The sequence below is a fragment of the Armigeres subalbatus genome, chromosome 2 (assembly GCF_024139115.2).
Source record: "Armigeres subalbatus isolate Guangzhou_Male chromosome 2, GZ_Asu_2, whole genome shotgun sequence".
NCBI lineage: Eukaryota > Metazoa > Arthropoda > Insecta > Diptera > Culicidae > Armigeres > Armigeres subalbatus.
This window is the reverse complement of record NC_085140.1, coordinates 426832952-426849285: the sequence shown is the minus strand read 5'-3', so window position 1 is coordinate 426849285 and position 16334 is coordinate 426832952. Positions and strand designations below refer to the sequence as shown.

The following is a 16334-nucleotide window of genomic DNA, read 5'->3' as shown; positions in this document are numbered from 1 at the left end:
CTTTTTCCAAGGTCAATTTTCGCATTCAAAGCATTTAGTATTCCCGTTCCAATGATTCCATGAAAAAATGAATGGAAATTATGGAGGAGGAACTGAGCAGAATGATCAATTTTGGGATGGAAAAAAGTAATGTCAATTGCTTTGTCAGCATTGAACTTGCCATTGGCACTGCCAATATCGTTTGCATTAAAGCGATATGGTTTCGCAAGAGAATAATGATTTGCCAACATTGGGTGAATAAGATTTATATTTGCACCCGTATCGACTAAAAAAGGGAACTCCCCAATATTTGTTTTTAACATAATGTAGGGCATCGTTGGAACTACCATTTTGGGTGCCATTCTAAAAAATTGGCTCCCTGAGATTCGGAGTTTGATTCTGGATGATCAGTTACAGATACTTCTTCTTCTTCATATTCTAATTGAGGAGGCTCATAACAAAAGGAATCATCATAACAAAACAATTGGTCGTCGTACCAATCGTAGCATTCAGGGTTTATATGTGATGTTTCGAGTGGATGCGCTTGCCTTTTGGCGTTGGGGTTATATTGTTGAGACGGGGGATATGGACGTTTTAAATTAAGCGGAGGGCGGTTGCTGTAATTCAAGGCTCCTGTTTTTAAACTTTGATCAACTTCCATTGGTTGAGCTGGCTTAGGCGGGTAATTTGATCTAAATTGATTTGGCTGAAATGATTTTGCTCTAAATTGATTCGGTTGGAACGTTTTTGTGCAAATGGATTTTGTTGAAACGGATTCTGTGCGAATGGATTGGTTTGTGAGAAATTTTGTCTAGCTGGGTATGTATTTTGGAATGGATTTAGAAGAGTTGCTCTCGGAGGAGGTGGGGAGGTGGAGGCAAAAATATTTTGGTTGAGTCGTGTACATTCTGGGAGGCAATATGGGTGGATCGCGGGGTTTCGGGACTGGCTGTCCACCGAATTCATTTTTATACGGTGCCGATCGAATATCCATATTGTGATACTCTAGGCAAAATTATAAGCTTGACTTAAAGTGCTTGGATTACTGCTTTTGAGTAGTATACTCAAAGGCTTTTCTAATACACGGATAAAGGAGTCGATTGACTTCTCCCGGAAGTATGTGATATGAGCAGCTGCGCTTAGTTTAATTTTATTATCTGTTTGGATTTGTGCTATAATCAGGAAACGTAACTCATTCACTCGACTGTAGTAAGAATTTAGACTCTCATTGTTAAGCTTCCTAATAGAAGTTAATTGAAAGTCAAGGGTCTTAATGTCCCTTTGGTCTTTGTAATATAGGATTAAAGTATCCTTTATTTCCGACCAGGATGTGAGAACGTTATTCGCATTAAGAATATTGGCCGCCTCACCATCGACCTTTCTTCGAATAGTTCTCTCTAATACACTTAGCTGAGCTGCAGTTGCTCCTTTATCTCTATATGCCCGAAGAATGGATTCCACATCTGAAATCCAGTCAACTAATTTTGTCGGATCACCATAAAATGGTCTGATATCCCTTACCAGATCAGGGATTTTTCCGAAATTTATAAATTCTTCAGGAGTCATTGGAGATGTGCTACTAAGAGCCATTATTTTGCCAAAATAAATGTCAAACCTAGATTTTTTCCTTGAAATTATCTCCAGGTTAAATAAATCAAAACCACTGATCGTTTAATAACTTACTGATCGTTTAATAACTTTACAACTTTATGAAAATAAGTTAAATTATTCAAAACCACTGGTCACTTTATTATTTTAAAAACTTTTGATTTCAAAATTACTTATTGCCTAATCACTTTAGAATTTTTTTTAAAAAGTAAAGAAATCGGGGTACTTACATTAAATTTAGCAGGTGCATCGCTGCTGGTTCCAGTTCGTGGACCTTCGTCTTCGGTGGGGGAAACGGGAGCAGGCACTTTGGGGTGATCCTTTTTGCCAGAAGCTACTAAGGACCCTAATGCCGATTGAGGTGAATCCTCGGTGTCTCAAGTTTCGCTTTGCTGGTGTCGATGCTGGCTCTTTGAACCAGAATTTGATCAATTCACAGTACGGCTCTTTGAACCGTTGGCGGAGTTATTTGTAATTAACTCACTTTAAGATTTTCACTATTCACTGATCACCTTGATTTGCAGCACGGCTCTTTCTACCGTTGACTATTTTCAGATCACAGTACGGCTCTTTGAACCGTTGGCGGAGCTAATTGGAATAAACTCACTTAAAGATTTTCACTGATCACTACTTTTTATGAAGACTTTTGCAGCAAACACTTTTTGAAGATTTTTCACCGACACTTGAACTTATACTCTTCCCACTCGCGACTACGGGTCCCTATTCGGGCGCCAGTTAACGGAAGACCTAGGGTCTCTTCAAAAAATAATAAAGCCGAAACGAATTATATGATGGTTAGAACTAAACTGATTTATTATATCGATTCTAATAATAAAGAAACCTATTTGTCCCTAGCTAAACGTTGACAGTCCCACGGTCGTGGTGTCGACTCAGCATCACGGGGTCCCACGGTTAGATGTTTACGAAAAAGTCACGTTACTGTCTTCCCACGGAAGACGGGTGTTAACTCCGGCAAGCAGTTTTCTTGGGGGCCATCCACAAAGTACGTCACGCTCCTAGGGGGGAGGGGGGGTTCCGAGCAGCGTGACGACTCATACAAAAATGTTAGAGCTTTAATACAAAAAGTGTGACAAAGGGGGAGGGGGGGGTGTTGAAAATCGCCAATTTTTGCGTGACGTACTTTATGGATCTTCCCTTGTATCTATTGAATTAATGCTTTAAGCTCCGCCCTTCGTTAATCGTTATGAGTGCACATCATCATATCGGATCATAGAGAGGCTGGGCTAATGGGCTTACTTTATTAAAAACAAGAAATCTGCTTTCCGGCGTGCGCGAGTTATTTTGATCGGGATTCCACAGAGAGCGGTCGAACAAGATTTCAAGCAGAGCGGACTCAACAGCACGAAGGCTCTGGTAGCAGTTTCAACGGAAAGCCATCGCTTTGGTGGTGGCGTCTATAGTGATCCCAGTGGCGATGCTAAAAATTTATTCCAAATGGTGGCGTCCTAGCGAAAACTCATCGTGGCCGCCAGATAATAACAGCCCGAAGTAAAATTCCAACGCCAAGTTCTGACAAGCGCTTGAAATTCCTCTCCCTTCGCTAACGATACACATACGCTAACGATACACATTATCTCCCATATAAATATTTCATATATTCTTTAAACATGCCTGAATTTGCCTTACAATATTACTGATTTGACTGTAAATATATGATATGGAGTTGGGAGGTCGCATCTGGGCATCAATGAAGTTACAACTGGACAATGAAGTGGTAACCAATCGGAGTCAAGCAAGAAAAGTACTAGTCGTTCACGTCTATTACTTTTATCTCCAACAGTTGTTAACCAGTTGACAAACCATCCCGTGGAAAGTTTGACAAGTATTGCAAATTTCGTTATTCTTTTTGTTGGATCACTCTGCTGGAAGGAGATTCTCATTTTCCCGTTGGTTTCGTGTAAGTGTCTCTGGTTACAGGTCCACCACCCCCATTTTTGGCCCTCCATACAGCAGTATGTTGAATTCAAAATCATATTGAAATTTGGCCTTATTGTCAAGTGGAACCGGATGCAGAGCAAGACTCTAGCCAGGATGGTGGCTAACTACATACATACATATGAAAACCCCACGAAATGAGTAAATTTCGAAACAAGCCCAAATTAAACACCACCAGCCGATGATGGACATTTCATGAAATTGTGATACAATGTATGCAATTGATAGTTCATTCTTCTTCTTCTTCTTATTGGCATTACATCCCCACACTGGGACATTGCCGCCTCGCAGCTTAGTGTTCATTAAGCACTTCCACAGTTATTAACTGCGAGGTTTCTAAGCCAAGTTACCATTTTTGCATTCGTATATCATGAGGCTAGCACGATGATACTTTTATGCCCAGGGAAGTCGAGGCAATTTCCAATCCGAAAATTGTCTAGACCGGCACCGGGAATCGAACCCAGCCACCCTCAGCATGGTCTTGCTTTATAGCCGCGCGTCTTACCGCATGATAGTTCATTATTATCTTTGAATATGTATTGAGTTTGAAATGATTCAATAACAAATTTGAAGGATATTGCAAAGATATCTCGCTTAACTTTTCAAAAGGACCTAAGTAACATTTTTTTCATGAATTAATTTGAATAGTGCAATCAACAGAACAACATGAAAGCTTTAAAGTTACTTTAAAGTTATATATTATAAATGGAATAAAAAACAATTGTCATGCCAACTTCAAAGGTACCCCAATAGGCACAATATCGTCAAATTGACTCAACCCTTGATTAAATCAAAGTAATTTACAATGTTTAATTACCCGTATAATGCGAGAAAATATAAAAAAACATCGTTTTGAAATATGACCTTTTGATTCTCTTTCCAGGGTTTCTTCCCTCTGCGTGACATTCTGATTCCATACCTGAAGTCTCCTCGATAAAACCCACCGTGCGTCTCCTCCAAAATGTTCTACCACCGCACTTGAATACTCAGTCCACCGTACTTTATTAACGAGCCTCCAATCTGTAGGGAAAATAGTGCGAAATGCAGCAGCACCAGGGTTTGAATCCAAAGGAGAATGAGAAAATCTCTCACTTATCATGTCTGTACACACTATCGATAGGTAACATACCGTGAGAGACGTTTTTCGGTAGCTGTTACGATATTGAACTGATTCGGGGGGTTACAACCCATGATACATTTCTTTTAATAAGCCCCGATTGCGGGGGATACCGGTTCTGATGATGCATTTCAACTTGTTTTACACAACTGTGCGGAAAAAAGTATGGTGCTCAACATAAAATGAGCGAGAAAAACGTGTTTTATCAAACCTCCCCGGTGGGGACCGCCTTTCCGAATCAGTGTTTTTTTTCAACTTGCATACAAGTGCGATAGTTTTGTTTTCATGGCTTGTTATGATTCGAAGAGGTTTTTACCTCTCTTTTATCGTTGTTCGTTATCTATTTATCGAGAGCGATTCCTGCAAACCCTAAGCAGCACATAAAATCATTCGTAAAATTCGTTATTCGTTTTGGGACCTCTTCCCCTACCTTTCACCTAACGCGTAAGATTTTCGATCAATCCGCGAAGATAAACAAACTACGGTGCGTTTTACATTAAGTTCTCATGCAAGTGAGTCGCGTTGCCCCACCATATGGGCGTTTTGCCCAATTTTTAAAACATATTTTTAATATTAACAATATTTTTAATGCGTTAGAAAGTTACAGAAACCTTGTTGTTTTGATATATAGCTATTTTTAAAATCGTTCATCTGCTCGTTGAAATTGTTCGGTATTGCAGTTTATATTTGTTAAAAAAAATCGATAAAGCTTATGAGGTGCATATTGGGCTGCTCTTCTCTAATGGCAGGCATAGAGATGCTTTCAATTCAAAAATATGGAAAAGCCAATAGAACACTTAGCTTGAAAAGAACGCCAAATATCAGTTGGAATGTAGAGCCAATGAAGAAGATAAATTACTTAACTGACTTTTTTGTCAGATCCTGTACATTTGTTAATCTACTATGAACTATGAGATCGGTACGAATATTTACTATATTCAGTACATATTTGATAATATAAATTGCTGCATATACGTAATATTCGATTTTCTCATTATTGTTTTTAATTATTCTCCAAATGAATCTGTGATTAAATGGTGTGCAGCTGCCAACACGCTTGAAGCCGAGAATTATAATTCACATTTAAGGCAGTTAAGAGTTCATATAAAAAAATGCCTTTCATAAATTGACGTTCGATGCGAGCGCTCCGTTTACTCAATCAACTGATGATTTTCCATGATGCTCTACTCAACTGCTGACACAGACGCCTGTGGGTCTTGGTTAAGGACCCTAAAGGCAAAAAAAAACATTCATACATACAGCGTTCAACGTGTAGCAATCCCAACTCGAACCACTTTGGCGGCTGCTTGTTTCGAGTGTAACCAGTTAGTGTCGCCGTCGTTGTTGAAATGAAAAAATATTGCAAACACATTTATTGAAATGTTGCTGCAACAAGCGACAACGACGAGCTTCTGTAGGCACATAAGAGAAATGATCGAGAGTGCACTTGCGGCCGTCTAGCTGTAATGAATTCGCGGGTAATTAAGCGGAGCGGCGTGCGCGCACTGCTCGGTAGACCGAAGCAGAAGTCAAGTGGGGTACTCGAGTTTGATTTTCGCGCTTTGCGTGGGGCCATAATAAATCAAAACAAACCAGGAAGGGCCTTGTCAAGATTAGCCCAGTTTCGAAACGGTGTCGATGCGTTGCGTTGCCAATACGGCTATGTGAAGGCATTGCCGAGCTCGATAGTTTCGTGTCTCTAATTCGGCCAAATTGGTTCCAGCTGGTTGAGGAGGTGTCGCTTTATTGAGGGTTCAAAGCGTCAAATTGCTCCATTTGACAGTAGACGGGGTGGCGCTTACGAAAGTTTGCGTTTCGCCGAGTTTGCGGTTGCGCCATGTGCTTATGTGATTATAATGATGCTGCAATTTTTTTTATCTCTTTGTATGGCGCCTTTCACGTGATGGCGTATAGAGTTTTCCAGGTCGGATTGGCGTAACTTTCACGGATTGAAGCTGAAATTGGAATCAATAGATTTATACAAATTTTCTTTTCTCTGTAATTCGATCGATTTTTTTTAGTAAATCTATAGGAATTGTTCACTAATGGATTTTTCTTTCGGGTTGATATAAATAATGTAAACATTGTAATGAGGTTTCGTTTTTTTTTGTATCACAATTTTTTATTTCAATTTTTTTTTGGTTCTTTTGTAATATCTCACTTGTCTTTTTTTTATGTAAAAAATATAAACAGAACAATTCTCGCAAAAAATGGTACAATGCACTTAGGATGGAGTGATTGGAGGCGCTAACAGCAAACAAATATTTTGGACAACATTCCTCACTTGTACAATTTTTCTCGGGAAAAACACAAAAAATCCTTCCTTTTTAGGCAACAGTAAAATAGGGGGGTAGCTCTTTTTTCCTCTTTGCGCGCGTGAGTGTCTTCTGCTTTGAATATAATATTTACAAACAACAATCATGTAACAGTTATGTCTTAATTTCTTGTCTCTCTCGTTTTTTGTTTCTTTCGCTCATACTTGCTTGGCTTGTTTCACTCTTACTAAAAATCTATACAACAACAAATTAACTTGGGGTTTCTTGGGTTTAAACTGAGCATATTCGATCTCTAAGCTCTAGCTGATGGTGGTGATAGGTGACTAACGCCTGGGTGTGTGTGTTCTGAGTTTTCTCTATTAGGAATACGATATTCGGAAATTTTCTTCTTCGAACCGAACCGAGATGGAACATTACAGATGAAAAGTAGGAAGCACCCTTTTGGGGAGGTCGGGGCTCGGTTCAAAAAACTAAAATTTCTGATCACTCGCGAAAATGTTGGATTTACTTGTGCAATCCGCCCATGGATCCCCTCAGAAGGAGGCACCACCAGCTTACAGGGAAGGTGGACCTGCGATGTGGTGAGCATTGATTTTCTGGGGTAGGTTCCCCATTCGCTGTTGCGACTGTACAGTTCGTAAGCTGCTGGAAGTCCTACCTTTCGGAGGGAGGTCCTCGCTTCAACTGGCATTTGCTGGTGGTGCGGATCGTTCGCGGGATTGCGGGGATCGACAAGTCGCGGATCGCACGATGCTCAAAATTTGATCAGTTTTTGTTCTTAGAATCTCAGGCTTTTGTTTCTAGTTGGTAGGTGGGTGATGTAGGTTTCTTCCATCTGTTAGTAGTTTGGGGTGTTAGTGTCGTTTAGAAACTAAGATCACAAGTTTTGCGATATAAATAATGAAATGTTGGGGGCTCTTCTTGACTTAGTGATGCTCATGGAATTCGTGATGATCATCGGACGAACCGTAGCTGTGTTCCTCGACGTGGTGGTGTTCCTCGTGGTGGACTGGAACATGGACTGGGACCTTGACGTGGTATGGGACTGGCTTCTCAATGTAGACTGGGACGTGCTTTTCGATCTCAACTGGAACTGGGCGCTCGACTGGGACCTTGACTGGGTATGGGACCTGCTTCTCTACTGGGTATGGGATGTGCTTTTCAACTGGGTAGGGTTGTGGCACTGGGACCTTGACTGGGACTGGCACTGGCTTGTCAACGTGCACTGGGACTGGACGGTCGACTGGGACATGGACTGGGTATGGGATCTTCTTGATAACAGTGTATGGGACAGGCTTCTCAACTGGGACTGGCACTGGCTTTTCAACATGAACTGGGACTGGGCGGTCAACTGGGACATGGACTGGGTAGTGCACAATCTTCTCAACTGGGTATGGCTTGTCGACATGGACTGGGACCTTGACCGGGACCAAGACCTTCTTCTCAACTGGGTATGGGGCTGGGACTGGGACCTTGACAGCGACTGGGACCTTCTTCTCTACCGGGTAAGGAGCTGGAACGTATACCTTGACGGGGACTGGGTTGTCGACTGGGACATGGACTGGGTATGGGACCTTCTTTTCCACGGGGTAAGGAGCTGGCACATGGACTGGGACCTTAACGATTTCCTTGACTGGGTAGTGGACAGTCTTGTACACTGGGTAAGGCTTGGGCACTCCAACCTTGACGGCAACTGGAACGTGTTTTTCGACAGCCACTGGGATGTGCTTCTCCACTGGGTATGGGACCGGAACCTTCTTCACCACAGTCAAGGTCTTCTCCTCGTGAGTTTCGAAGTGGGGCACGTCATGTTTCTCCTCGAAGCCTCCAAAGCTGGTCCAGCCGTGCAGGCCACGTTTGTCCTGTTTCTTGTCCTCGAGGTTGGCGCTTTCGGCTGCACCGGAGTCATCTACCTTAGCTTCAGCCACTGGTTTCTTTTCATCTTCGGCGGATGCAAGAAGCACCAAGGCAAAAAGACAGACAACTCCCTGTGGATGGTAGTGGGATAAGAAAGGAAAAAAATAGGTGAGTGAATCGATCTGATTTGCATTCGATATGTTCATTGTATTCAAACTTTGTATAAGCTAAACCTGTCTGGGGTGTCGAAGTTCCTGAATCATTTCAAAATTTAGTTTTATTAAGCGTAAACGTTTAGATTTTCAAACATTATTTTCGCTAATTGGACCACGCCTTATCATAAATTTAAATTAGTAAAATCGAAACCCTTCCAGTTGTATGCGTTAGTGACTCGCAAAATGTCGCACTGAACGCTTTTAATTAGCATTTTGAATAAGAATATGAATATTTTCAAGTGGTTCACGTATTTCGATCTTAACTGTGAGGCTGTCTTCAGTGTCTCGTACTTGACTCGACTTGTAAAGATTGCAACGTGGTGGAATTAAATGTAATAGTACTAAGCTCGTCTTGGGACAGGTGAAGACATACCACTAAAGGAGCCTTATTATTTTATATCTTACATGTTTACAATTAAATATCTTGCCCATTTTCGAAGAGCGCCGAATGTAGCTGAGTACACATTTGAAATTGCTATATAAAGGCTTGGCAAATGGTTTTCTAATATTTGAAAAACTTGCTTTGAATTTCAAAACGTGAGAAATGAAAATGTTCCGCAAATCAAATATCTCCAACGGAGAGATAGTTGCTTGATAGGCATTACTTGCACACAGCGCAATGTTCAATTTAAAAGCAGCTGTAATCAATGATAGAGTAAGAGCACAATAAAAGAATCCTCTTTTTGTTACTTCTGTCAAAGAAGGCAAGAAATAACCTTTCAAAATGGTCATCAAGTGCCTATTGCCAAATTTAGATTCAATATATTAGTCAATGTTCCAATCACTACATATTTTAAAAATTGTTTGTCTTTTGATTCTTTAGGTTTGGAAAAAGTAGAAGACTTCGTGATTGCACTTTGTAAATTATTTAGTCATCAATCTTTAATTAGTAGTTAAATCATTTTGGAGTTATTATTTTCAAACGTCTTGGCAAACGTACTCGGATTCTGATTTCTTTTCCGCAAACGTGACCTTTAAGTGGTCTTGTTGTGTAGGGGTTATCACGCTTATCTAGAGAGTAGGAGGTTGAGAGTTCGAATCCCCCCAAGACACGTGGATTCTTTTTCGCAAATTTCATATCAATTTGTCCATTTCGAAACATGTGCTGTAGATATTTAACAAAAAAAAACTTAATTATCGATTTTTTAAAAGTATTAATCGATATTGGAAATATGGCGTTATGGTACAAAAACAAAATTCAAGGATTTAACGGGGCCCAAAACCAAAAAAGTAAACTGAAAGCTATAATCAAACAGTACGAAGTTGCAGAAATAGGAATGGTAAAACAAATTAGACAGTAAACTGTTTAGTTTCAAACTAATTTGTTGACCATAGAAAAAATAAATATATGCCAATTAAATGGGTCGTTTAAGTTAATCCAATTTCGTACATTCCCGTGGATAAAACTGTTTTATACGAAATGTATACACTGCTTAACAATCCATTCATTTCGATCACAATTAAGCTGCTCAATAAGTGTTGCAGGTGGATCCATCGAAGCACAAAGCCACTAATCCAAAGCGTTTCCTCCGATCCGCTGACAGCACAGCCGTAATTCCCTCATTTCCGATTAGCTCATTGTCCAACTTATGCTGGTTTATCCATTCGATTCGCATCGCTACACATCCGATCGTTAAGAAAAACCACATCCGGAAAATCCAAAAAAGTAGAAATCTCATCGCTCATTCGCACGCCACTTGTTTTGCGCCGTCATACGTCTATCCTTCCCTTGAACACTCTTTCTCGCATTTATGATTGATGGGGTTTCATTTAAATACTTTTCATCACTTCCACCCAGGGCGGTCGATGACCAAGAAATGTTCCATTTGGCTGGAGAAATGGAAACTGTCCGACACCGTGATGCAATGGAAATCCAGCAAATCACAAAACACGCTGTATGATAAGCTCTTGCGCTTTTTGAAGTACATTGCTTCCAAAATGATCTTCACATTGCACTATCTAAAATGTCCATCTTTCTTCACTCATCGTTCTCTAGAACGTTTTTGATTCACCAAAGTCCTTTAATCCAAAAGCTTCGATCACACCAGAACTTCTCGTGTTCAACTTCTCGTCACTAAATCATCACAATTTTGTTCTGCAGTTTTCCTCCTCAGCCAAATCCAAAATAAAGCCGGCGATGCTTACCAACAATTTCATATTTAATCCGAGTGAAATGAAACTGTGAAACAAGCAAGTGGGTAACTGATGGTGAGTCCACCGCTGGCTGCAGCTTTTATACCAACATCGCTTTTCTTTGGGCCCCGGTTCGCGGCATGGCCCGTCGGTTTCGCTGGGCGTCTCTTCGGTTTCGCCTTCTTTCACCACCTCGCCGCGATCCTCTTCGCACTCGTTCGACACCACCACGGGGGGTGGGCTTTGGAGGTTGGAGGCTCAACGGTTGGCGAAACCGTCTTCACTTTTGGGGCTCGAAAAAGATCGTCGCGATCATCGACGGCACACGCGGTCGCGTGCACACTTTTCACACACGTGGTAGTTGGGTAGATTCAGCGAGCCGGGATGTTGGGAAACAGACAGTGTTCTAACTAGCTATGTAATATGGTTTTACTAGAATTTCCTAGTTCCTAATCGTCGGAAAATGTTGCAGTGGACCTATAGTGCATACAGAAGCAATTTGATAAAACCGTAAATTTATTAGCATTGAACATTTGATTGATATAAAGCCATTGAAATAACCTTAAAAATATATTCGAGATTCAACATACAACGGTTGAAAAAATCCTATCGATCAACGGGATACGGAAGAGGGTGATGATTAATTTTAAGACCCAATCTCGCCAATCGTTATAGATAACTAGAATTTACTTTTAAATGTGCTGTCCATGATCTCATAGTTGACGTAACAATCATTTCAAATTTCACCGAATTCGACTTATCACAAGTTAACTACGGTAATTCAACCGCTGTAATATCGATACGTGGTATGTTTCAAGCCTCATTGGAGTGTTTAGAATAGAGAATGTTTCAGATTTGTGATATTTGTCCCTAAATCATATCAAATACATGCGAAAGTGCAATGGTTGATACGTCAACTATGAAATCATGGGCAGTGTGAACCTAAGCATGCTCTCTGTTTCAAAAAAGCGTTAATTTGACTCGTTGAAAATTGATAACTTGGTATTTTAAATTTAGGATTTTGGATTCAATGTACTTAATATTCTTTTACAATATTTGTATTAGAAGGTATACTCTGGTTAGAATCTAGCAATATCGCATATGTCCAGTTATTATACAGATTTTGGAGGGTTCTTATACAGAATTGTTAGAAATCAAGAGAAATTACATCTGCTAGTAGGATGCAATATTTTTAGTCGAAAAAATAATGAAAACCCGATCAATGTTTTATATTACATAAATAATGTTTTGTTTTCTTTTTTGTTCCGCCTGTGTTCCTTTTCAATATTTTTTTAAATTCAATTTTATTTATTTACATTTTGTTCAACAATGTTTGCTCTTTTTGCATTTTAATTGATTCACTTTCGTTTGCATCTTTGGTAGTTTGGCAATTTTGTTGTTGTTTCTTATGTTGCTTGTGGTTTTGATTTTCATTTTGAATGCTCTGATTGTTGATTGTGTTTAACCTTAACATAATCTAACTACTACTTATATTAAAACTAAGTAAATAGACCATGAATGATTCCATTGGTTTTTGTATTTGTGATCAGAAAATTAGTTTTCGATCCTGTATATAACCGTCAACAACCATTTTCCAATCTTTTAGCGGGTTGAGTTTTCAGATTTGTTGTATGGAAACAGAAGTGCTTGTGTTTGAGTGTTATTGATCTTGATTTTCCAGTTTTGCATGTAATCGGCTACAGAATGTACATAAGCTTGCAACTTTCTAACAGTGCCTCTAGTATTCCTACCTTTAGCCATTAGTGAGATGTCGTCTGCGTAAAGTGCGAGATGACATCCCTCTGGTGGGATATTGATATCAAATTGGAATCATAATTTGTTTTCAAATATGAATCATCATGACTGATTACATATTTTGATCCCATTTCGCTGTTGATTTCTAAATTGTATGATCTGACATGTATTTTGTTATCGGAACCAATATCAAAATTAGTTTCCGATTTGTTTCCATCGATAGCAGGAATAGTTTTTGATTTGATGTCATAGCAAAAATTTTTCTGCTGTAGATTTTGATCTTTTAACCGTTAAAACGACCAAAAGGATATCAACCTGAGTTTTCAAAATTGGGCGATTTCACAACAACAAAATTAGTTATCGATTTGCTCTGAAGCTTTGCTCGGGTACCATCACCGTCGATTTTGCTACTGTCTTGTTTCTTTTAATGAACTTGGCAACCCTGTGCAGTTGATGCGTGGTTGAATGATTCTTTCTGAAGCCAAATTGTTGTTCTGTCAGAATTCTGTTCATTTGAATCTGGTCGGTCTATAACTAGAAGGTGCCTCAGGATCTTTTCCAGGCTTCTGTATTGGTACAACTTTCGCAACTACTGTTTCCAACTACAGTAAATCCATACACTTGTTCAAGATGTTAGTTGAATGTGATTGCCTAAATTTTTTGAGCAAAATGCTAAAAATTGAATCGAGTCCTGGGGCCTTCATATTCTTGTTTTTTACTTTTAATGGTGGAACTTGTTGTGGTTTCGATTCCCGAGTTTTTGCTAGTTTCCAGAATGGGCTTGAACAGTAGTTCAATTTGTACAAATAACTTTGAAATTTTTGGTTTTTGAGATCATTGATTCTGTTTTTATTAAGGTCTGTAAGTTTAAGTATTTATAAGTTTGGTTAAGTTTGTTTTGTTACGGGATCATTTTTAATGGAATTACTTATAGTTGACGGGACTTGTCGGACGCAGTGGCTTGTAGCAGCTCCGATGGAGACTCATCAACGCACGGTCGATATCCTTGGCGATTGCCAAGGGGATTAGCATGTCAATGTGATTGTTGACCCTTCCCTGGAAAACCGAATTGACGTGATGGTAGTCTTTTCGTTTTTTTGGGCGAACAGACGGAATAAATCGACTGCTTTGAGCGTGCTTACAGCGGCACACTAGGAGTTAACTTTCTGAAATCAGTATGGCGAAAGGCATCTAAGGCTCGATTTCTCAAAATTAAGCACTTTAATCGAAAAAATATTTGGTAGGCGTAGTAGCGGACACCATCCCTCATAACCGGTACCAAATAGTTTTTCATGAAAAGTTCCTAATTTTGAGAAAACCAGCGTTAGATGTCTTTCGCCATACAAATTTCTGGCGGTTAACTCTTGCTGGCTATTTTGTGCATATACTATAGCGCCTGGATGTGGATGCGGCGAGTAGAAAATCAGCCACTGCCAATAATTCATTGCATGTATTTGGAGTGGGGAAAGGTCGTTTGACCGAAACCCATTCAGCCGAAAGCCATTTGGCCGAATGCCCATAAGCCGAACAAACCATTAGGCGGAAATACATATGGCCGAAAGTGCCGTTTGGCCGAAGGATCCTTTGGCCGAAGAGGACATTTGGTCGAATAAGACATTTGGCCGAACTCCTCATTCATTTCTCACTTCTCACTCATTTCTCACTTCTCACTGTGAAAAGTGAGTTGTGCGAAGTGGGTAGTGAGACGTTTAACAACTCATTTCACGCTCCTTACTTTTTACAGCGATAAGTGAGAAATGAGGAATGAGAATTGAAACGTCAAATAACCTATTCGGCCAAATGTCTTATTCGGCCAAATGACTCTTTCGGCCTAATGACCCTTTCGGCCAAACAACCCTTTGGCGAAATGAATTTGGGCCTAATGGTCTGTTCGGCCAAACAACTTACGGCCTAGTGGCATTCGTCCAAATGGCATTCGGCCGAACGGTATTCGGCCAAACGGCCCTCCCCCGCTTGGAGTTGTACTGGGTAGTGATCCAAACTCAATTCGGATATGGCAACAGGTGCTTGCACATGTTGATCAGAGCGAGAGGGTGTTCCACAGCAGCAGCTGGAGATTGTTAGTAGCCATAGGTCAAAACAAAATTTCCTTTCAGTCGAACTTGTTCCAGACGAGTGGAACATTACTGGAGTTTGTCACACATCTTATTGAGGATGCGTTGAAGGTCAATTTCTGTGTACAGGAGCGATGGAGCAGCAGCTGGACGACGACCGCATATCAGAACAAACTTATACATTCAAAAAAAGCAATATCTCCTCACTTCGCATAGAGCTGTTTTTCAACATATGTAATGTTCTACTAGCATTTCCACAGTTATTGAAAGCATTCCCGTGCCTGCCAGTTGCATGAATGTCTTGTGTGGCTAGTACAATGGATACACTGTGCTCAAGGAGCCGAAAATGCTTCCCACCCGGAAGCATCCTAACCCGAACAGAGATTCGAACTCGCAACCTCCGGATCGGCAATCCTACGCCTTTGCTTGCATGGTGTTGCATGGCTTTCTGGATACACATCGCATTGTGCCGCACTCAAACAGAATAGAGAAGCATTCGGGGAAATGTTACATTCGGGGAATTGTTATTCGGAGAAATTGGTTTTCTGGTAATTGTCGTACAATCCTCTTACTCACTTTTTGCGAGAAGTATCGCAGAACAATTGTACAAAATGTACGGCGGCGGGATTCGAACCCAGAATGTAACAATAATAGCAGTGGGAAGGGCTTACGCTAGCCGCACCACCACGCTATCTTCATGTAGGTAATAGGTTATTTGTTTTACATAAGCTACTGCCGTTTGCTTCGGTGATGACACGAAAAGACCAGGGTATGAAAGAAAAAAAATAAGGACTCCCCCTGGCCAAAACGCCCCTCTTTGATTTCTAGCAGGTTAGAAATCAGTTGGTACCTTTAAATATTTGTAAGACCATCATTAGGGTGGCTCAAATTAGTATGGAAAAAACTTTTTCCAAATTTTTTGATGGGCCGCCCTTTTATTCGGTTCTATTTGATGCCCTGATGCTCGACAAAATTTCAGCCAAATCGGTCAACGCTTGGGGGGTGCTAAACTCGTTGGAAGTTTATAAGCAGAAACATCCAAAAACAGTGAATTGCAGTTTGACGGCACAACTTACGATAAAGAACTATGATACTCATTCAGATCTTGAAGAATTTAATACAGAATGTTATGCAAAAAACACGAGAAGATTAGACTTTGTCCGGCTAAGTTATTAGCATTTCTCTGAAGTGGGGTTTGAGCAAATTTCTTTTCTTTTACCTTTGAAAAGAAATAAATTAACCCCTACAACATTCCAGTAAAATGCTAATATTTTTGCCTAATAAACTCCAATCGTCTCGCGGTTTTCAGCATTACATTCTGTTTTTTTACAAGACATTCTATACATTTTCTACAAGAACTGAA

The 16334-nt window shown here is 40.2% G+C and overlaps 2 protein-coding genes across 5 annotated transcripts in view; one reads left to right on the top strand and one right to left on the bottom strand.

Moving 5' to 3' along the window:
• LOC134217890 (angiotensin-converting enzyme) overlaps window positions 1-16334 on the top strand; it is a 531134-nt gene that overhangs the window by 79164 nt on the left and 435636 nt on the right. The window lies entirely within an intron of this gene.
• Window positions 6751-11265, bottom strand: LOC134213543 (uncharacterized). Its single transcript, XM_062692681.1, has 2 exons — window positions 11154-11265; window positions 6751-8924 (listed from the first exon to the last, which is right to left on the bottom strand). Exons 1-2 carry the CDS (start codon window positions 11163-11165, stop codon window positions 7863-7865), a joined length of 1074 nt encoding a protein of 357 aa, XP_062548665.1. The 5' UTR covers window positions 11166-11265; the 3' UTR covers window positions 6751-7862.